The following is a 24,158-nucleotide window of genomic DNA, read 5'->3' on the forward strand; positions in this document are numbered from 1 at the left end:
CCTGAGAGGAGATAAGATTGAGGATACGTTGGATCACCACGTGGTTTCCACGAGGCAACAAGGATTCTAGAAATTCCTTGTCAAATGGAAGGATAGACTGGCATCAGACAGCACGTGGATCACAGAGGCGGAGTTTCAAAGATTGGATCATGACCTTCTCGAGCGGTTCCGTAGTTTTGTTTCGCCAGGGGCGAATCTTTCTCAGCCAAGGAAGATTGATGAGGACATCGAACCATCATATAGGGTCTACCAGAGGAGGAGGGCCTAGACGGCAGCCCCAGTTTCATTACGAATGGGCAACACCTATATGGGGCCCAACGTGCCACTTTAAAGACCCCACATGCATGGATCGTGCATCTAGAAGACCCCATACTAGGAAGATGCATGTGGGTTGCTATTATAGGAGCATTTGCCTGTTGGATTGCGACCGTTGGCCCAATTGATCATCAGATCGTCATCTACGAGTCATCAGACCGCTGGTCCTCTCAGATTTGAACCACATGGGTCCCTAATTGTAGGCGTTTTTATTTTTACTTTATGTTGGACATGATTGATGGTTTGGATTGGGATTTGATTATTTAGATTCATTATTTTTTAGTTTGCACATTTTTTTTAGTACTAAAAGCATTATTGTAAATTTTGCTTTTTGAGACTATAAATAAGGGGAACATCTATATGCCCTAACCCATTGATTAGGAAAAAAAAAAACTCTCTTCCTCCTTGCATGAGATTTGCAAGTGAGTATCTAAACTCTCCAGGGATTGGAGAGAAGGTGTGAAGCCTCGAGGGTGATCCTCATCTATCCATTCTTCTTCTTCTTCAAAGGTAAGTCACAATCTTTCTCTCTTTTCATTCTCTTCCTATTCAAACCCTAAACCTCATCCCTTTTCTCTATTTCCTCATCCTTCTCCTCAATCATCCAAAACCCTAAGCTATGTACCATTTCCCATGGTTGTACGCCCGTGCGCACACGCACATATGAGTGCACAGGGTTGTCCACGTGGACAATTAGCGCCAAATTGTGTCTAAGAGTTGAAATCATCAATCTAGTTGAGTGTTGGGACTATCATATGCCAGAACGGGATTCCTACATCTCGTAAAGACCATTCTTTCATAGTTTTATATTGATTATACATGGTGGGATGATCGCTTTGGTTAGAACCTTGCTAATTGAATTTGATTTTTCTAATTTGTGGTTGAGTACGTGTTTTTTAATGCTTGATTTAATTGTATTAATCTGAAAATTGATCTCATTATCACATTAGCTTGAAAATCTTCATCCTGCATCAAACCTAGGGAACGTGTATCAAGAACATAGGTAGTAGGCCCTCACTATTCTTTACATGGAGAAGAATTAAGTACCTCACTATCCTTCTTAAGACGTCCATGAAAGAGACCCTAAGAATGTGTAAGAACTCAGTCACAGGCTGACCACATGATGGAAAGGTAAAATTCTTTCAACCAAGATTGGCATTCTAATCCTCTTTAGCTAAATATCATATTTTCTTTCCATGAGGGTTTTAATGAGAAAATAATTTTAGTTAAAATGAGGATATCCAATGGATTTAAGAACCATGCAATTGTGTTAAGATTCCAACCTTTGAAGCGATCGCAAGGCACTTGAAAGTGCCATTAGGGATGGTATTGTGTACTCTTGATTTTCACAGTAGGTGTCCATAAAATGTTTCAAACTTGGAACTCTATCTTTAACATAGTCCCCAAGTTTTGCGTGATTAACAACTTGATCTGCAATGGAAGAAATTATACGAAAATACATTGAGGTCAGATATTTGAACTCCCCACAAAAATAAAAAATAAAAAATGAAAGTAAAAGTTGGTGACTTTAACCTCAACCAACGCAAATAACCACTGACACACAAAGAATAACATGAAGATTGAAAGGTGAATACTTTGATGAAAGATTACTTACACCCAAACAATTTCTCTATGGCTTTAATGAGAACACGAGTAACTCGATCACTTGGAACATTCAGAAGTTGGAAACAGTCATCTGCAATGATAACCTGACTAGGTTGCACAGGATCCACCTCAGGCAATTGAAATAGCACGTGGCCTACTCGAGTCAGGATCATGGGATCCCTAGCAAACCATCCTGATGGTAATTGTTTTTGTTAATAATATGAAAATGACTGACAATGAATAACACATGCTCGTAGAATTAAATAAGTATTTAGGTAGTGGAACTAGTTTCACACCAATCCTACATTACCCAATGATGATAAAAATCATGCAGCATGAATATTAGAATTATCATAAGCAGAAATTTGCTGCAACTACAATATTTTCGCCAGAAGGATGTTTAGTATTATTGATCTTCTTGTTTATTTAAGCGCAAGGCCAGCAAACTGGAAGCACAATACAGCTGTAGTTCGGAGCACGAAAACAGAGAATGACAATGCAGATTCCTGATCATTTTCTTACTGATGCGCAGGATTCTTAACATGTGTGGCCCAGGATTCGAGCATCCAAATTGTTTACAGGCTTCACTGTGGATGAATGGTGCCCCACAAATGTTCCAAAATGGAAGATCCCAACCCTTCAATAAGGTCTCCTACAAATGGATGGTTAATTAGAAAAAACCTCAATGGTTCACACTGAACAGAAAATATAAGGTCAAATATTAAAGGTTTAGGACTTTCCAATCTGTGAGATTTCCAATGCATCCTTATCCACAGTAGCGCCCATCAGATCGAGGATTTGGATGATCAAACCATGGGACCTACATCTATGGAATCCTACGTGTCAGCAAACCATGCATTTTCTGATGATCGCGGCCCTATAATTCTTCATGAAATTATGCCTGAGATGGTCTGATGGAAGTGTTTATGTGCTCCAAGGTTGCCAGAAAAGATAAAGAAGTAAATAAATTCATGTAACACCGAACAAAAATACAACAATCTGATCAAGAAGGAGCATCGATAGTCACCTTCAACTAACTCCCTATATCTACGCCTGAAATGACACTTATTCCGTTCCCCTTAGTAAGCAGTCAAAATCAAGAAGAGAAGCAGCATTTTGTAATCTGTACCAACTTCGATACCTACTGATGAAGATGATGTCGGCAAAACACCAAAGTCATCATGCTCTTGGATAATTGTTTTCCTTTTCTAAGGGTACGATTGATTAACAATTTGGATCACTAATGGAAATAGGATTACATCTCTCAGCCATAATGTTTGTGCTGTGTATCTTGTGGTGAGTGGTTAAACAAGGGACAATATGAACCACAATTTTTTTCCCACCAAGAATAGCAATTCCGGAATACAAAAGACCCATGAACAGGATGACAACTATACGGATTGAAAAAATATATATATGTGTGAATTAAAATTTCTCTATCGATTTAATGGAGCTATCTAGGTGAAAACATTGGGCCATGCATGTATATGGAGTCAGGAAATTTTGACCATCCATATCAAACATACTTGTGTAGCCAACCAGGTTAGTGGACTGACCTAATTTTTGAGCCAGGCAAGTTCAAGGTGTACCACTTGATGAATGGCCTGGATACACACTTGAACCAAGTTAGTGTGTGTTCTACAAAGAGAATTGTCAATCCACTTCATGAAGGTCTATTAAGGATACTCTTCACCAAGGTGAGAACTTCAATTCTATTAATCACAGTAGAGAGTTTTGAATCAACTGGTCTGGAAGGACGAAGAATTCCATGCTAATCTATGAGTTTTAAATATGGTTTATATTTGGTACATGTTCTTGATGTTTGAATTATTTTTATCCGAAAAAGCAGAAACTTTTCTGCAACTGTGTATGCTATTTTTAGCAACATTTTCTAAATTTAAAAACCACCAAGAGATCTCCTACGCTACACACACTAACACATGGAGCTTTTGGTCTCTAAACTAGCAGATGGATACATGGCAACAAATAAGTTTCAGTAAAGCATATGGCTAATGGGACATGGATCCTATTGACAGTTTAACCATTGAAGATGCTGAGAAAAAATGATCACAACTGGCTTTTGACTTGGTAATTGAAATATTTTGAAATATTAATATTTAGCACTAAAATTAGTTCAGTTACAATCAATTATCTTCGTATTGTGTGCTTTGCGAGAAGAAAATATTTCCAACAAGAAAAACAATTTAATAGTTAAGTTGGAAAAATGCATGGACTGCTTAAAGTATTCAGTTTCAAACTTGTTGATCATCCCAAATACAAAGGAAATGCTGCCTTCAGTTATCAGAAAGTTGGCCATCTCAAATAGTTATGATGTTGATGGGATTGGAAAATTTATTTCTGCAGATTAACACAGACTAAGGAAAACATAGAAAAAATGAGTACGTTTTCATGATAACTAATAGACTGGAAAATGTAGAGATACTGAATTAAATTAGACAATCCAATGCATTTAGTTATAAATTTTGGGTCAAGGCTTGTGCCAAGATGTAATGGTGTGATGTAGTGTAATGGATTTGATCCCAGCATACCAACCAAAGAAAGATAAAGGCCTCAAATATTTTCAAATGGACTGAAGACCGATAGTGATTCCTTACCAACGGTATCGAAGCTTTGAGCCATGGGAATAACACCTGAAGTAGAAATAACTCCATGTGAAGGACGGAAGCCCAAAATACCACAGAAAGCTGCCGGCACTCTTACACTTCCTCCGGTATCAGTACCTGCATGGTGATGTCAACAACCAACAATTACCTTCTCAATACTCTGGTTACCACAATAGAAAGATTAATGTTGATTAACAACAATAACAGAGAAGGATGATTAAGCTGGACGGATAATCATATTGTTCATAAATTTCTTTCAAACATAACTCCTACTACCATCATGAACAATATAAATAGATACTAACAGAAGAATGAGGGATGTTATTTGAGACAAAATGTACTTGTTAAATTTAGTTGTTTGTTTGGTAGGAAGTAGTGTTTTGACCTTTCCGTTAGCCATTGGGTGTTAAGTATCTCATATAACCGTGGTTGGCATAATGGGTTGAACATGAGAGGCAGTGGCATCAGATAGCCAATTAGCCAGCAAAGCGTGATAAAGGGATAATTCTGGTAAAGGGGTTATGGAGCTTCTTGAGGTTCATCAAGCTGGTACAAAGAACCAAATTGTTGTGATCGATGCAATTATGTATGATCCAAAAAAATCATGGAAAATGTTTTTCTTTCTTTGTTTATATTGTTTGTAATCACGTTAATTAATACATCACAGTTAATAGACCAATAGTTATTTTAATGTGATATTAGTTTCATCCCAAGTTTTGTTGTGAATTTATGGTGTCAATATCGAAGATTAAAAAACTTGTAGAAATGGAGTGAACAAGAAACAGAGAAAAACAAGATGTTCAGCAAACTGCATGAAAGAATCTCACCTAAGGAGAAATCTACAAGCTCTGCAGCAACCGCAACGGAAGAACCACTAGAAGATCCTCCAGGTATCCGATCAGGAGCACATGGATTAGTGGGGGTTCCATAATGTTTGTTTTCTCCATCTATACTGAAAACAAATAGTTCGGGAGTTTATAAAATGATTTCAACATACAAAGTAAACATCAAAAAGCACCTTAAAGGTGCAAAGCTTTGCTAAGCACATGCACAGCTTTACATGTGTTCAGGAGATCTAACCCTAGTCCGATAATCAACCAATCAAATAATCATGTGGGATCAAATGATGAGGGGATAGGCCTATTTAATCAGCTAGGTCATCTACATGGTGGGACCCCTGATACAATGCTCAGGTGTCCCACAGCCATGCCACATTGGCCCATGTAGCCCCATGCAGAGAAGTGCATGGACAGGTGTAGTTAGCAAAACTCCCATATGTGAAAGTGACACCAATAGATTAGTTGGCAATGCAAATTTCATCCCAAAACTGAACAAGGTACAAGATACGTTACAGAAACATGGTCAAAGAAGCATTCCCATCACATCATGCACCTGGCTTTAGCTTAAGATCAAATTCTATGAACTAAACAATGCCGACTTATCTAGTAATGATAATTCTCAAACACACGCATCAAGTGTTTCAACACAAACCTGTAGGCCATCTCATCCATGACAGTTTTACCAACAAATGAGGCACCAGCTCCTAAAATGGCCAAAACAGCAGGAGCTGTTGAGGTGGCAGCTGCATGAGTCCTTGCCCAGTCGGGATTTCCAAATCCAGTAACATATCCCTTGACATCAAATCTGCTACCAAGCATAACATTCAGAAACACATAGTATGGAGAAAATACAAAAGATCCCCCTCAAATGAAATGACAATGAGCAACGCAAGCACTTATACTGCAAGTCTGCAACTGAAGCTAATCTACCAGCACACATTGTGGTTAAACTAGAAACAGCTGCCGAGCATGAGATTTGAGGACTGAGAAATGTGAAGCCTACTCTCCAATGTAGGATTTTGATCCCCACTCACCACATGTGCCAATGTAGGACTTGTGCACAAGATTCATCAGGTGGGACCCATGTCCATAAGCCATGGACAAAAGATCAGGCTAGTCCGACCAGCGGCTATGCACATGCATACAAAGGGATGACCTATCAAAGGAAATGATCCACATACAATCTACTTCATGTGATTCACTTGATTGCTGAGCAGCTTAATTTTCAGGCCATGGCACATACTTGGTGGGCCCCACCTGATTACTAGCTGGGGTCTAGCACACCCGTGACACATTGGCATACAAGAGAAGGGTGAGGTTAGAAAACCTACACTAGTAAGTAGCCTTAGCGGAAGACACAGTGCCAAACACAATTTCCTTATCGATAAGTTTCCTCATAAGACTCGCGGACTCGCACTAATATTTAGGATAAGAAAAGATTAATGTCAAATACATTCATATATATTATGTGTTAATCAAAACATTAGAAACTTGGAAAATTTATTCAGGTTTGAGCAGTGTACATCAAGTTCTGCACAAATACATTTCCTTTTGATTTTCATGCAGATAAACATGACGCTAGAATTGCAATATTATAAGCTAAGAACTATCCACACAGTTGTTCATTTATAGAACAGCTGAATGTATTTAGAATCAAAGAGAGAAAAGGTATTTTCCGCAGATGACAGAGATGCTCCAGCAGGTGATGGAAACGATGGTTTCATGCCGACTAAAAGGCTCCAAAGTAATAAGAATAAGAATAATTGTACACAGAAGAGGCATTAAGATGACAATCTATGGAAATAGTTAACTTCATATCCAATGAGGTGCTAATGAAATTGTCTAAGTCGGGATATTATCCCAAGTGTGAAGTGTTTATTCCTTCAGAGTTGTCCACAAAGTCTTCATGAAAAGAGGAAAAAGAACTGATCGAGGGAACACTAGGAAATGGCGGAATCTAAAGAAGCAACTTCTAAAAAACCTAAGGAATATGCTCATAGTGAAAGTGTCACAATCCAAGATGATGAATGCGAAGGATACACCATTGAATTGTATGATAAATCCATGAATGGATCAAGTCTACAAGTAAAAGAAAAAAAAAAGTTATCAAGTCTACAAGTGACTAAACCTCTTCTTTAGGGAAGTGATCTTGTTACATAGAGTTACCTAAAACCATTGTGTCTAACCGAGATGTCAAATTCATGAGTTGCTTCTGGAAGACACTCTAGGCCTAGATGGGAACAAAGCTAAAGTTATCAAGTCTACCATCCGCCGACTACCACGCCGACTACCTCGCCGACTAGGATACAACGACGACGTCAACAAGCTTCATCATCAACACCGGAATATGACGCTGCAAAAGGGAGGAAACTATCGAGGCTGGGGAGATTCGACTTCTGATGCATCTGGGAAATCTAAGGGGAAGGGAACGGAAGTGTGTAGTAAAGACACAGCGCAGGAAGAAGATGCAGAGGCAAACCGACATGAACAAGAATGGCAGGAGGTTCGTCGTCGGAAACCGGCAATCATGGCGTCGGAAGCCAGAAAGCGGGCAACATTCCCAACTCTGTTCGTGAAAGGTTTCCCAAAAGGCTGGTATCCCCTTAATATTGAAAGAATTTTTGGTCGAGCCAGTGCGGTCATGGACGTGGTCATGCCGCGTGACCGGGAAACGGGAGGATACAGAGGTTTTGCCCTCGTTCGCATGTCCTCCGAGATCGAGCTAGCTAGAGCAGTGACAATGCTCCATGGTATCAAATTTACGGGTCGCCCTCTCCTCGTTCAGAGGGCTCATTTCGGACCTAACCCCTCGATTTCGCCCAATCCCCAACCTACAAAGGTCTACCAACCCAAACCCACCCCCCGCAGGGACCGCACCTGACTTTTAAAGAAATTCTAACCCATCAGCCCCAATCGCCACCTCCCTTGCCTCCACCGATTCAAACCCCAGCCAACACCCCACCCCTCCTACCCGTTATGCCTGATCCCTTCTGCCCGAAGATAGGAGTTCCTATAATCGTTGATTTGCAGCACTTTCGAAGAGCACAGCAGGATCTAAAGGAGTCTGTCGTTATCCACTGTAAAGAGGGTGCGTCAATAGCTCAGGTGAAGGACTGGATCTCGGAAACTACAGGCTTTCGCCCAGGGAACTATACCATTAAGCCGATGGGATACAATGACCTCTGGATCAAGGTCTGTCCAGGAATCAACTCGGAAATGCTCATAATGGCTGGTCACCTTCATTCCGACGGGCCAGTGGCTACAATTCTACGGTGGGAAGAATTTTCCATTTTCGGTACGAAGAACGTATGGATTCAAGTTTGGGGTATCCCCCTTGAACTTTGGTTTGATGAATTTTTTATATCCGTTGCTGCGTATCTCGGTTCTTATCTTGAAATGGATGAGAAGACGAAGTTAGGAGAGGAGATTGGTGTCATCAGAGTCAGGGTTCGAAGAAGAAAAGGGGCTCCACTGCCTCCGACGGTGAAAGTGTATGTTGACGATCGCTGTTTCGATTTTCCAATCATCTTGGAGGCGAACGACGATCCAATCCCACGCTGGGGTGACCTATGGCATATCAGAGAAGACATCTCGCCGGAGCAAACGACGTCCCACCTTCCAACCTCAGCCGCAGGCAAACCAACTCCAAACTCCAGCAGACTCTCATAAGGTTGTCAGTCCATCTGACGTCTCTGCTCGAGACAGCCCATCGCTTCCCCCTCCATCGACACGTGTTGCAACCCCGTCGATCGACCAACACCATCCAGCTCCCTCGCCTCTCTGTCCATCGCGTGATGTTCACATTCCCGCTCATGGAAAGACGCGTGGCGCTGGTGCTATATCCAGCGGTACAAAGGTCACTTCTCCGTTTTGTCCGGAAGCTAATTCAGTTTCCTTCGCGCCGAACCATCAAAGATCGCCTTTTATCCGGTTACTCCAGTGCTCTCAGTCAGTTGATCTGCTTGGTTCCCCTTCCGAGACATGCAAGGACAGACGCGTGGCTTTCATAGATAATGACAACAATTCCTGCTCACCTACCCATGAGTTGAACGCCCAACACGTGGAGGAGGTTGAAAGACGTTCGGGTCTTGCCTCGGGACAGCTGGCTCATTTTGCGGGTCGCGGTTCCCAGTCGAATCCGGATCCGAATCATAACCCGGACCCACTGGAAGGTTTTAATCCGCCTTTGCTGCCCTCTGGAACGCTAGCCTGTACACCATCCTTTCCTCCCACCTCCTCGCCCCGTTCCAATCTGTGGTCCGAAGACGCTGTCTCCATCGACCGTCTCCTAACTGACTGTAGCAAGTCAGATTTTCAATCGCGGTCCTCGTTGCCTTCATCTCCTTCTCGTTATTCGTCCCCTCGGGACGCCTTAGAGATGGGCCCACTCACGCTCTTCCAAGAAGATGATCCCTCTGATATTATAGTGGCAGAACCATTGCAAATGATAGCAGAACCCCAGACCGATCCTCAACCTTCCGATTCTAACAGAGCTAACTTGTTATCCAAAATTCATAAGAAACGATGGATCAGAGAAGCCATCAGGAAGGTGGGTAGATCCCTTGGCCTGTCCTTTGGGGATAGGTTGGAGGATTATGTCACTCTGTTCCAATGCATAGAAAATCAAGGCAGACCCATCAGGACAAGCCGTTCTTCATCAAAGCAGTTAGTCAAGCTTTCAGGTAGTAGGGAACTACAGCGCCTACAAGCAAGTCCAGGTTTCATTTCAGCTTTTATGCCAACTCCAAGACGCCAGGGAAATCGGGGAAGTGTGGTTAACCAATGAAGATCATATCTTGGAATGTAAGGGGAGTGGGCTCTAAACACAAACGGAGTCTGATAAAAAGTTCCATTTCCAGGAAGAATCCGGATGTTGTATGCTTGCAAGAAACGAAGGTCTCCCTTTTCAAGGATTACCTTCTGACCTCGCTGTGAAAGGAAAGGGCTGCCAAATTCTTGACGCTGGATGCGGTGGGAAGCTCGGACGGTATCCTTATTGCTTGGAATTCCTCCAAGTGGGAGCTTATATCTTCTAACGCTGCCACTTTCTCGTTGTCAGTTGTTCTTAAAGATAAGTCTTCTTCTTTCCTATGCATGCTGACAGTTGTTTATGGGCCTAACAATGACTCTCTCAGGAATGCTCTTTGGGAGGAACTTACTCTGATAAGAGCCTCCTTCTCAGGACCATCGTGTGTAGTGGGTGATTTCAATATTACCCGTTTTGCGGAGGATCATTCTAGGAAAAGAAGGCCCTCCCCGGCTATGTTGCGATTCTTAGATTGGATCCAAAAGGAGCAGCTTATCGATTTGCTCCTTCTGGGTGCTAGATTTACTTGGTCCAATGGGCGGGCTAATCCTACTTTCTCACGCCTCGACAGATTTCTGGTTTCTACGGAGTGGATTGATTCTTTCCCCTCCACCAAACAATTTGCGATGCCTCGTACCACTTCGGATCACTGCCCCCGCTCTTATGTGAGGAAGATCTTAATTGGGGCCCGAAACCATTCAGGTTCAATTCAGCCTGGCTTCAGACAAAGGGTCTCCGTCAGAAGATCATTGACTGGTGGCAATCCTTCCAGGTTGAAGGATTCGCTGGACATCGTTTACTTTGCAAACTCCATCTTCTAAAATCTAAGCTAAAGGACTGGAGGCATGAAGTGCTTCAGAAAAGGGAGGTGGAAATCGATTTGCTCCAAGCCGATCTTCAGCGGTTGGATGCAGAAGCTGAATTAGGTTTGCTAACGAAAGACATGATGCATAGGCGTATATCGATCATTCAGGATCTCTCTATTATAGCCCAGGAAGAGGAAGCTTCCTGGAGGATTAAATCCAGAGCTAAATGGATTGCGGAGGGGGACAAAAATACCAAATTTTTTCATACTCTGGCTAATATGCAGTCTCGATCGAAGGCTATTCTCAGTATCATCGATAAAGGGAGTCCTATTGAGGATAAAAATGAGATTGCTGCTTTGGCATCAGCTCACTTCAAAACCCTCCTCTCCTCAGCTGGCTGGACCAGACCGAAGTTAGACAATATATCCTTCACCTGCTTGCAGGCTACACAAGCGGATCAATTGGAATCTCCCTTTTCGGAAGATGAGGCTAAGGCGGCTATTCAGGCTTTGGGTGCTAACAAGTCTCCAGGACCAGATGGTTTTCCTATAAGCTTCTATCAGAACTTCTGGGAAACGGTTCGGGTCGATGTTTTATCCTTTCTTCAGGAATTTCACGGTAGAAGCAGATTATCAACGGGCCTAGGCGCAACTTTCATATCTCTTATTCCAAAGGTCCCGGGGGCAGCTTCGTTCGCGGATTTCAGGCCCATTAGCTTGATAGGGAGTCCTTATAAAATCCTAGCAAAAGTTTTATCCGCTCGTCTTTCTAAGATCATCGGGGCCCTCATTTCTACCAATCAAAACGCCTTTATCAAAGGTAGGCAGATCATGGACGGAGCTCTAATTGCTAACGAAGTTCTTCACTCCTGTCAGAAGTCTCATTTTATGCAAATTGGACATTGCTAAGGCTTATGATCATGTCGAATGGGATTTTCTCCTCTATATGCTAACTCGGATGGGTTTTGGTCCGAAATGGCGAAGGTGGATCTCTGAGTGTATTAGCTCTACTCATTTTTCGGTCATCCTCAATGGTTCTCCCTCCGGTTTTTTTAAAAGCTCGAGGGGCCTCCGCCAAGGAGACCCTCTTTCCCCCTACCTTTTCCTAATTGTGGCTGAAGCGCTTTCCCAAATGCTGAAGAAAGGGCAGGAGCAAGGTCTTCTCCGTGGCATTTCCTTACCTGGTTTGGCGGTGCCCCTCACGCATATCCAATTTGTTGATGACACCCTTATTTTCTCAGAGGCTTCCGAAGTAAAAATTCATCATCTTCTTATTGCTCTCCGCTGTTTTGAAGCAGTATCGGGTCTTACGATCAATCTCAGCAAGTCCAGACTTTTCGGAGTTAATGTTTCGCAGCATTCCTTGAAGAACTTCGCGGTCACTCTGGGCTGCAGCGTAGGATCCTTTCCTACTTATTTTGTTGGCTTACCTCTTTGCATCGGCCCCCCGCCAAAACATATGTGGGACAGGGTTACCTCCAAATTCCATAAGTACCTCGCTTCTTGGAAAAGTCGATATTTATCCCTTGGTGGGAGGCTGACCCTGATTAAATCCACTCTGTCTAGTCTCCCCTTGTATTTCATGTCGCTGTTCGTCTGTCCGGGATCGGTGCTTAAGAGTATTGACAAAATCAGAAGGGATTTTTTATGGTGTGGTAAGGAGAATCAGAAAAAGCTCCATTTGCTCGAATGGAAAGAGGTGTGCAAAGTGTTTAGCAAGGGAGGTGCAAATGTTAAGAATCTGAAGCTTATGAATCAAGCTCTGTTGGGGAAATGGGCATGGAGATTCGCTTCTGAAAAAGAAGCTTTGTGGCGTTCTCTCGTTATGGGCAAATATGGGGTGGCCCAAGGAGGTTGGTGGCCTAAACGTTCCTCCTACTATAAGGCGTCTTTCATTTGGAGGGGTGTCTTAAAAGCTAAAGACCCTGTCTGTTCCAATTCTCACTTTCTGTTGGGAGATGGAGCTTCTATCAGATTTTGGGAAGACCCTTGGCACGGGGATAAACCCTTCAAAATTCGATTTCCTCTCATCTATAGGCTGGCCCCGGACAAGAACATCTACATCAATAGATGCTGCTCCTTTACGACCTATATGCCTGTTTGGGATATCCGATGTTTGAGAAATCTTACTCAAACTGAAACCGAAGAATATATGGAGTTACAAAGCTGCATTTCCATTTTAAGACCTCTTGGCTCTCAGTCTGATGGAATCGTTTAGCCTTTGGAGAAAAATTCCTCCTTTTCCGTGAAATCCCTCTATGCAGTCCTCGACTCTCAAGCGCAAACCAGAAGTGGCATCCCCTCCTTCCTGTGGAATTATCAGGCTCCTCCGAAGATCCTCTGTTTTGGGTGGCTGGCAAGTCGTAACAGAATCTTAACCATTGATAATCTGATCAAGAGAGGCATGCATCTCGTCAACATCTGCTCTTGCTGCATGCGTCAAGCCGAATCTGTTGATCATCTTTTTATCCACTGCTCCTTCATCACCTCTATTCTCAATGATTTCTGTCAGAAATTTTCGGTGTCTTGGTGCGCCCCAGATTCAGCGGTCAACTTGTTGTCTGATTGGCATGGTTTCAAGCTTCGAAAACCCTTTTCTATAATATGGCGGATGGCCATCCTTGCCATATGGTGGGCTGTCTGGGAAGAAAGGAACGATAGGTGTTTCAATGACCGTTCGTCTTCAGCTAGGATGGTTGGGGCTAAGGCAAAAAAATGGGTGATTGAATGGGCTATAAATGTAAAAGCTTTAAAAGGGTTTGATTTTTCGTTTTTGGGAGTTTAGGCGCTCGCTGCTTTCTCAGCAGCCTGTTCCCTTTTCTCTCTTTCTTTTTCCTGTTTTTCTTCCTTTTCCTTTTAATATATCAGCAGTTACCTTAAAATTTAAATTAAAAAAAAAAAAAAAAAAAAGAGAGAGAGAGAGAGAGAGAGCAAGTCTACAAGTGACTTAAGCTATTTTCATGAGCTATGTGGCATTAAGGCTAAGCTATGCTACATAAAGTAAGCTACATGCTACATAGAGAAGCTATTAAAAACGCTTATTTGCTTATTTTAGTAAACGGGTTGTTTATAAATATGAGAGAAAGTATAGTTGCACGAAGCGTGAAGTGAAGAGGCAACAAATTCAAGTTCAGGGGCAGGGAAGCATCTCTTTCAAAATGTAAACATGTATAAGTACGTTAGAAGCGGGAGTGGGAGGAAGATTCCAAAGTAGGGATTTGAAGCGAGAGCGGCACATAGTTAGAAGGATCCTACAATTAAGGCCCATGCTTGGAGACCACGGAGTCCATGCCAAAAAAAGGGAAAAGGAAAAGAGTTTTCCTTCAATGTGACAATTTGTGTTGTTTGGATAGCAAAGGAAATGATGGATTCTACCAAGCAATCATTACACCTTTCTATAATTTTGATTCCTGGCACAAGAAACGAGGTGAGTATTGTGAGAAGAATATGAGATTTCCACTTGCTATCCAAACAAGAAGTCAAAATTGAAATCCATGTTTCAGTATTTCTCATGGTTTTCATTAATAATTATTGCTTTTTTTGCCTTAGATTCCAAATAAACAAACATGTCCTAGGAGAGAAAGTAGAGTAAGAAGAGCAGATAAGAGGTGTAGGAGCATTATAGTGGAAGTGGTGATGTGGTGTATTTGAATCAAGAAAAGAATATCTCTTTGGACAAAAGGACCCTTCTAGTAAAGCAAAGGAGTATTGTATAGCCTAAGGTCATACATCTCCAAAAGCCTTCTTTGTTTTTTAAATTTGCTTTCGTTGTGCATGCTTTTTTAGTCATTTTTCAATTAACAAATTGGTATTATAGCTGACGGATACAATCTTCTTCTTTCTTTTTGTTTGCAAAAAAATTGGAAGTGGCATTTTTTTTATGACGACAGGGTGTCCCCACCCCTTTATTTAAGGTGAGACTATTCGTTGAGGATGCACGCAATCACCCGCAAACCACATGCATCAGGTAAAGACAGGGAGGGGAATCGATCTCACGTCTATGGGGAACAAACCCATGATGCTAGCTATTCACCCAAACCCTGGGCAGGTTTTGGGTAACTTAATACAAGAAATGGTGATCTTCTTAAGGTAGTTGTGATTTTTTGAATGGATAAGTTGAAAGGATCCATTGCATGGGTGAGATTGAAATCTCACAGGTGGATCAAGTATGTGACCCAAGTGGTCAGTGATTTGTATATGATTCGAAATCAACACAGACAATAGTTGGACTTGACAAGGGGTCAAATTAAGAGAAACAAAACTGGAGCGTAATTGAAGAATTGAAATGGCACAAGAATAATCAGAAGATCAACACCATTCAAAGAGATCCACCTTGATCATCTGAGAGTTCTTAATGAAAATGTGTTCAACAATTAGTGGTTAGCAAATCCACACCATAAGATTGGCTTGAATAGATGTGTTACTCACCATATTTGGCTATAGATACAGAAAACCTACATGGATGATCAATCTTATATTTATGCAAAGATGGAGAATACAGTTAGAATTTCTATTCTGTTTAAGACAGTATTGTAGGAAGTAAATTGCAAAGTGCATCTCAATGAGCCGACGCATAAAATTCAGAAGATCGGACAGGATCACCAAGCCCAATAAGTAGCATCTCAATTTCACCTACAATATGTGAGTGCACCAAGATAGTTAAAGAAGGAAGCAGAGAAACATACAGCTCATTGTGCATTGAAAGGACTGTAGTAAGAAGAGATTGTGAAGATCTAAGCCGTCAATGGAAGCATGCCAGATCTAAATGCAACTTCAGAAGAAGCATTGAAAATTTTTATCATTTTTATCAAGCAATAGAATGAGAAGTTTAAAACAGCAAAAGAAATATTCGAAGCAGTGGTTGGAAAAAGAATTGGAACAGTATGAACAGCATTTTTTCATGCTACTACAGTAAAAACTGAATTGGAAGCCCTGATTGCAATGAAGAAAATCAAAATTAATTATTTTTTTCAAAATTAATGGGGCAAGGGTAGTTTGTTGGAAATTAATTTTGTAAAGATATAATTATATGAGCCAGGTATTTAAAGAGTTCAGGAATAGGAAAAGACAACTTTATGACTCTTAAAGCCTTCTTGTTTTGTGGTAAAGAAAAGAGGAGAAATATAGATAAGAATGAGAAGATGAGACTTGAAGCTTTCTTTATATTGTATTTCATCATCATGCTACAAAATGAAACTCTCCACCCCTTTTATAGAGTTCCAAATACATATCTTCAACAAACGGAATGTATGTTCTCATGCTTTTAGACAACATTTGATAGCTATACAATTCTAAGCAAACCATTTAATCTTCCTAGGCAACATACACCACATCCAAGTCACTACCTAATGCATGAAGCAAAACATAAGAGACGTTATGCAATTCTAGGTATGGATTCATGCATGCAGTAATAGCAAACATCCTAGAATGCATCTATGTATGCAACTTTCAATGCATGTATACTACAAGCAGTGTTCAAATTATCTTTGATATTATCTTTATCTCTAGCTCAACGATACCGATAACGCTAGTATCAGAAATTCCAAGTATTAGCAATGTATCGCTAAGTATCGCCAACATATCAATATCGCTAATGTAATCGCCAATATTTTCAACTATGTAAATTCTAGATGTCGCTTATATTGCCAATGTATCACCAATATTTTCGACCATGTAAATTCTAGGTAATGCTCGTATCATAAGTGTACCAACAATATTTCAATAATAACGCTAATGTATTGATATCATCAAAATTTTGTTTATTAGAAAACAATTTATTTCAAATTTTTTTCTTGGGCACATGGTTGTATATAGTGTTCAATTTGTCATTGATAATATTGATAATATCTCAATATTATCGATATCGCAACGTGCACGATATTGAAACCACAATCTTTTGTTTCCTTTCCAATTGTTGATGATTTCTTGATGAAATATCATGTGTTGTTGATATTTTACAATATCGATGGATGTTTGATGGTTAAATAAACCGGGTGGGATGGTTGGATTGATTTCTTAAAACAACACTTGCTTTTAAGGCCCCATTAAATGAAAACTTGTTATATACGTATTCATTTTGCAACTTTATTATTTCTAAATATGCAAATATGTACATTTTAACATCTCCTGAAGTTTCGCTGAAAATTCCACCATTTTTCCCATGTTTCTCCGCATTTCCGGTTATCAGTGATATTATTGGTGATATCGATATTGTTTTCATATCCCTGGCCAGCGAAATTTGTAGCGATACTTCGAACACTGACTACAAGGCACATGCGCAAGCATTAATTCAACACTCAAACCTTAATGCGCTTGGATTACTCCCAACATCTCTCGAAGATAACGAAACCTTTTAAGAGTGCCTTGGTGAAAATACCAGCCTTTTTTATAAATAAAATGCCAACCATTTAATCTTTCGTATTGCAATAATTCAACTCAATCTTACCGCTATCAACAACTTCTCAATTGAAGGGATGCTTGGGGTTGATAAGCTTCGTCTTGTTGTGATACACAGGATTCTTTGCAATTCAAATGGTCGCAAGGCGTCACAATATACAATAGTTCCTTCATTTTTCTTTTCACCCATATCTTTAAGAATTTTTCATAGCCATATTGCTTGAGAAATAGCAAGAGATGCTACCACGTACTCTGCTTCTGTTGAAGATTGAGCAACGGTACTTTGCTACTTTCATGCCTATGAAAATACCCGGGATCCAAGAGCAAAAGCATCAAAGCAAACGCTGAGGTGTTTTTCATATCATCTACAGGACCCACCCAATCATTGTGTGTATATCGTACCAACTTTGAGTTTGGAATATGAGTATACATGATTCCATAGTCAAGCGTCTTTGGATGTATCACAACACCCTTTTTGCAGCTCCTAAGTGATTTTGATTTGGGGAATTCATGAATCCTGAGAGTATACTCACAGCAAACATGATCAAGCTTCGAGATCAAAGCAAGGTATTCAATAACGGTAACTAACGTTGTTACGGCCAGTCATAAAAAATGTATCAGCCTCTCTTAATGGCAAGGTGTTCCAAAACGTAACAACCACCGTATCGGCCATTAAGGACCTTTTTTGTTTTTTTGAAAAAACAGTTACAGGACCGTCACGGCGCCATTACAGACCATTACGGTCCATTACGGGACCATTACAGCCTATTTTTTCTATAACGGCCGTTTCAACCCCATAACATGCGTAACAGCTAGACCATTACCGTTATGTAACCGATTTTGAATACCTTGCTTAATGGCCTATTATAGACCCGTAACAGCCATTACGAGCCATTTTTTTTCCCCGTTAACGGGTAATGAGAGAACAAAACTCCACATACACAATGACTCCACATACGCAATGTAATAGACTATTACATAGGTTTACAATCAAGTGTTATCTAATAGTCTAGTACATAGGTTCATTACAATCAACAAGCAATTACAATCAACGAGAGCACAAAACTCCACAGTCGCAATGTAATAGACTATTACATTGATTTACAATCAAGCGTTATCTAGTAGTCTAGTACATAGGTTGACTACAATCAACGAGCGATTACAATCAACAAGTTTTCAACTTAGGAAAGATAATCCTTCATCTTTTATGCATCTTTCATCTTCATATTTTCATACTCCCTCTGTAGAGTTTATTACTTAATGGCAATCACTTCCAATGTACCTTTGTATTCATTTTGCAAAGCATCCCAAGCTTTCTTTGTGGTTTGAGATGAAACAATTCTAAAAAGGATAGAATTAGAGATGTGTTGCTAGATGAAGAAGAGGGCCTTTGCATCTTTCTTCTTATTCTCCTTAAATTGATAATGTTGTACAGGTGGGAGAATTTTGAGATCAGTTGGAATGTGATCAATTCCCAATAGCCCTTGAGATTGGAACAAGGCCTTCACTTCGATGCTTCAATAATCAAAATTTCCCCCCTCCAAAAATGGGAAACATAGTTGAAGCATTCCGCTATTCATAGCCATAGATTCTACTTCGTTACATGTTTATAATGCCCAGTTAACTCCCAACTCCCGAATCATGACTCTAATAGCACTTTGGAGGCTCTTAAAGCCTTCTTCTTGTATTGTGATAAAGAAAAGAGGAGAAATACGAATAAGAAGAGAAGATGAGACTTGAGGCTTTCTTCATATTGTATTTCTTCTTCATGCTACAAAATGAAACTCTCCACACCTTTAATAGAGTTTCAAAGACATTCATCTTCAACACATACAATTTATCATCTCATATTTCTAGACAACATTTAATAACTACGCAATTCTAAACAAACACATTTCATCTTCCTAGGCAACAGACACTACTTAATGCATGCAACAAAACCTAAGAGACTTTATGCTATTTTAGGTATAAATTCGGTGACGACCCCAATCAATTGGGATAAGGCTTAGATGATGATAAGGTACGGATCCATGCATACACTAATTATAAACATCCTACATATGCATCTAAATATGCAACTTTCAATGCATGTATATTACTGAGGCACTTGTGCATATGTAAATATAAAGTGCATTAGTTCAACAATACCCTAAAATGATATGGAAGAATGGATGAACATAAAACTCATACATCACGGTGGGCCCCACAGAGCCCCTGCTTGGACCGATTCCATCCAGGCAGGGGCAGGATGCAATCCGTTTCCCTAATTAGAATGTTCTTAACATCTTGTTTAAGTTGAGATTTCTCGTCAACCCTTGTACATCAACATTAAGGGATGGTTAGGATCACCTCATCAAAGTGGCTCTTGAGAAGTATACACAATCAGAGGTGAATGGATGGCTCAGATCAATGATAAGACCTTTTCTCTTTTTGGTTATACATGATCCAACCATCCATTTCGCAGGACCCTAATCAGATTAACGGGATCCTCAATCGCTACAATATTTGAACAGTGGACCATGAAGATTGGAATGGACCAAAAGGACGGTCCGAATAGATTGACCGAAGAGTCCACTATTCACTTAGGAGTGTGCTACAGGAGAGCTGTAGCATTTCTCAACCGTACATTGAATTATCTAATGATTTTTTTTTTTTTTTCTTCTTTCTTGTCGCGGCATTCAGTGGTTTCAAAAGAGCTGAGTCAGTTAAATGAAATGAGAAGGAAATCAAATGAAGATTGAAATGAAACGCACATGTCTTTGACAGCGAAGGTGAGACCGTGTAACGGAAGCTGGGGAGAACTGTGCGGAGAAGGCAGTTCAAATTTCTTCATGAAAGCTCCGAAATCATCTATTGCTGTTGCTGCTGCCGCTGCCATCTCTTCTTTTTGTCTGAGATTCTCTCCGGTCCACATATATGTTACCCGGGGCCGGCCACTCTAGAAAGCGGATTGCGTACTATCTACATCGTCCATCCGTTTTTCCATATCATTTTCGGAATTATCCCAAAATAAAAGCATATCCAAATCTAAGTGGACGACACTGCAGAAAACAGTGTTAAATGAACGCCTACCGTTGAAACCTTCACACAAAAATGGACGAAGCGAAAGTACAAATATCTGATGTTTCTTGGTGTGGTCCACTTAAGCTTTGTATATGCTTTGATTTTGAAATCATATAATAAAATGATCAGTAAAAACAAATGGATAGTGTGGATAAGACACATACATATACGGTAGACCTATAGAGTTCACTCTAGCGTATAGTTACTGATTACGCAATCGCTACCAATTACCTGATGAACGGACACCGATTGCATCCTGCCTCAGCCCGTCCCGAGCCACGAACGGGCAGTTATGTGGCGGGCCCACCGTGATGTATCTTTTTATCCACGCCGTCCATATCTTCTCTTATATCATTTCAATGTATTTGCACAAAAATGAGGTAGATTCAACGCTCAAGTGGACCACACCACAGATGACTAACATTAAATGCCTGCAGTGTGGGGATTAAACATCCGCGATTGAAAACTTCTGAGAGGGGGTGAAGAATTTTTGCTAATATTTTTATTTTTCCTTCACCGTGACGATATGAACCGGTTGGATAGTAAAGAAGCATCATAGTGGCCCATGGAAGTTTTCAACCGTTGACATCATCATCAGCTCTACTTTGGGGTGGTACACACTCGAGTCACGTATTTTTTAAGTAAGAATCTAAAATGATTTGGAAAAATAGATGTACAATGTAGATAAAACCCATACATAACGGTGGTCCTTAGAGCGAGCCTTGTGGACGCGGATTAGCTACTGACAGGTTGAGTTGAGTAGGGGGACTCACTACTAAAGTGACGTCACATAATTACGTGGGTCCCCGCTGTATGTATGTTTTGTATATACACCGTTTATCCATTTGTAGATACCATTTTAGGACATGAACCAAAGAATGAGTCCGATCCAAATCTCGAGTGGGTCCCACCACAGAAAACAGTGGAGAGAGTGACGCCTACCATCAAAAACTTCTAACGGCCATAAAAGTTTTTGATTAAGCTGATATTTTTTTTTCCCTTATTTAATGTCTGTGTTAACTTATTAACAGGTTGGATCTCAAATAAACATCACAATGGACCTTATTAAGGTTTCAACGGTGGGCGTCAATCTCTCCACTGTTTTCTGTGGTGGGGTCCACTGTAACTTTGGATCATGCCCTAAAACGATCTCTCCAAATGGATGGACGGTGTGGATACAACAGATCCATCATGGTGGGACCCACAACTTAGTGAGGTAGCTTTAGTAGCGGGTTTCGCTACTCAACCTGTCAGTAGCTAATCCGCGTCCGCCTATGCCGAGCTCAGGACAGGCGGGAGTAATTCCCGATTCGCCTCCGGACTTTGACACCCTCGTAGATGGCGTATGTTTAAAAATAAATTACTATCATATTATTGTATTTCTCTTACTTTTGATTCAACCATTTTTGTTTTATTTCGTTGTTGCTTCGAAGGGAGCGGATTAGTGCGGCCGTTATTGTGGGGCCCACCTTGATGCATGTATTCTAAAATCCATGCTGTCTATCCATTTTGCAAGATATTTTTAGGGCATCAGTCTAAAAATGAATCAAATCCAGATTTCAAGTGGATCATAACATAGGAAACAATGGTGGATGATCATTAAAACCTTCTTACAGGCCACAAAAGTTTTGGATTAAGTTGATATTTGTTTTTTTCCTTCATCAAGATTTGTGTGACCTTATCAATTGGTTGGATGGCAAATAGACATTACAGAAACATTATGCAGGAAATTTCTATCAGTGGGGTATTTAATCAATATTGTCTTCCACTGTATAGTTTACTTGGGATTTGTATCTCCAATACCACCAATAACACTAGTGGTGATATCGATAGCACGGGTAGTATTTGAAATTTCAAGTATGGGCAATGTATTGCTAAATATCGCCAATATATCGATATCACTAATGTGTCGCCAATATTTTCAACTATGTAAATTTCATATGTCGCTTGTATTGCCATTATAACAATATTATTAATATATCGCTAATATTTTTTACTATGTCAATTTCAGGTATTGCTTGTATCACAAGTGTATCAAAAATATTTCGGTAATATCATCAATGCATCAATTTCATCATAAATCAATTTAATAAAAACATGTCATTTCAAAAAAATTTATAGGTGCATGTTATATGCAATATCCAATTTGTTAATGGTAATATCCAATTTGTTAATGGTAATATCCATTGTCAACAATTTTTCGGTGAAATATCCTATGTTGTCGATATTCTGAAATATTGATGAATGGTTGTATGGATAGATGGGATGAATGTGATGATTGAAATAATTTCTTACAACACAATACATATGTTTAGGCTCTCATTAAATGAAAACTTATTATATATGCATTCTTCTTATCACTTTTTCTTTCCCGATTGAATCAAGGTAAAGCCTTTAGTTGACAAAAATAGACAAGCACAAGTAGGCCAACAGGAGGACAAACTAGCAGAAGAGATAGTTGATCCAAACAGCCTGAGATTGATGCTTGGCTGGCCAAGGAAGAAATTCTACCTTATATTGAAATATCTCTGACAACCAAGATAGGCACCCGCATAATGGTGTCCTCAGAAGAAATGAAAAAGTTACAGGCTAAACACATTATGCCTCTCCTGAGAGTCCAAAAAACAAGGTCATTTCACAATTCTCCAGCACCCTTTTTATGTTCTAGGCTATGAAATTATGACTACGCCCATCCTATTTAGCATCAGCGACGCAACTCCTTGCATGGGCGTGTCAGTTCCCACCCGTGGAAAGTTAAATATTGTTGAAGTTGAACATTATGGCAAAGCAAGCATAAATATGATACAAATCATGGGATTCAACTACAACAAACCTGCCAAGTTAAGAGATGGAAGACGAATGCAAATACCATTAGGGGTAGCTGAAGCTGTCCAGCAAAGGGGAATCCATAATCATAAAAGGCCACAAGGCCTGGGCATCGAGTGTGAGATCAATGATCCCAAGCCAAAGGAAAACTTCCTTGTGGTGCATCTAACCTCTCAAATATTCAAAACTTCGGCAGACGCTAAAGTAGAAGATGAGGTATCCAAGCCAAGCCCTACACTAGCGTGAATAGAGAATGGGAGCTAACCCACGGTAGACGAATTATGAGAAGTGAACCTTGGCATGCAAGAGTAGCCACGTAATACAAACCCAAGTGCAAACATATCTCATACCGAAGTAGACAAATTCATTAACCTCTTAAGACAGCATAAAGATGTCTTCGCTTAGACATACTTTGAAATGTCGGGCTTGAATCCCACCATCGCCATGCATACACTAAGCATCTCCTCATAGAAGCCGCCCATGAAATAGGTACAAAGACGATTCCACCCAAATCTAGCCACAGACTAAAGAAGAAGTTAATAAGCTCATTTGAGTTGGATTCATTAGGGAATCAAGTATCCTCAATGGATCTCAAACATAGTCTGGGTAGAGGAAAAAACCCTTCATCAAGCCCCGTGTATGTAGAGGCCATTGGACCTTTTTTACACCTGAACCTTCTTTTCTCGCTACAATTCAGCTAACTCTTCTTTTATCACTGTACTCTGGGATCTTTCGTACTTTCCTACTATTCTCTCTAGTAGAAACTCCAAAAAAAAATAAAAAAATAAAAAAGGATTCTGAGCATGTTTAAAGAAGAAAATGAGATGAAAAAATATTGTAAAAATTCTACTAATATTATATATATATATATAAAAAAA

The 24,158-nt window shown here is 40.2% G+C and overlaps 1 protein-coding gene across 2 annotated transcripts in view; it reads right to left on the minus strand.

The window, feature by feature from the left end:
• The window catches only part of LOC131231722 (amidase 1), a 71,554-nt gene extending 51,208 nt beyond the window's left edge, over positions 1–20,346 (minus strand). For both annotated transcript variants that reach the window (XM_058228023.1, XM_058228024.1), the window contains exons 1-6: positions 20,145–20,346; positions 6,036–6,188; positions 5,372–5,496; positions 4,536–4,661; positions 1,931–2,113; positions 1,599–1,746 (exon numbers count right to left, since the gene is read on the minus strand). In XM_058228023.1, the coding sequence (XP_058084006.1) occupies positions 1,599–1,746; positions 1,931–2,113; positions 4,536–4,661; positions 5,372–5,496; positions 6,036–6,188; positions 20,145–20,305 (896 nt within the window). In that variant the 5' untranslated portion in view covers positions 20,306–20,346. The remainder of the gene's footprint in view (positions 1–1,598; positions 1,747–1,930; positions 2,114–4,535; positions 4,662–5,371; positions 5,497–6,035; positions 6,189–20,144) is intronic.
• Positions 20,347–24,158: the final 3,812 nt, after the last annotated feature.

This window comes from Magnolia sinica, chromosome 17 (genome assembly GCF_029962835.1).
Source record: "Magnolia sinica isolate HGM2019 chromosome 17, MsV1, whole genome shotgun sequence".
In the NCBI taxonomy this organism is placed as follows: domain Eukaryota; kingdom Viridiplantae; phylum Streptophyta; class Magnoliopsida; order Magnoliales; family Magnoliaceae; genus Magnolia; species Magnolia sinica.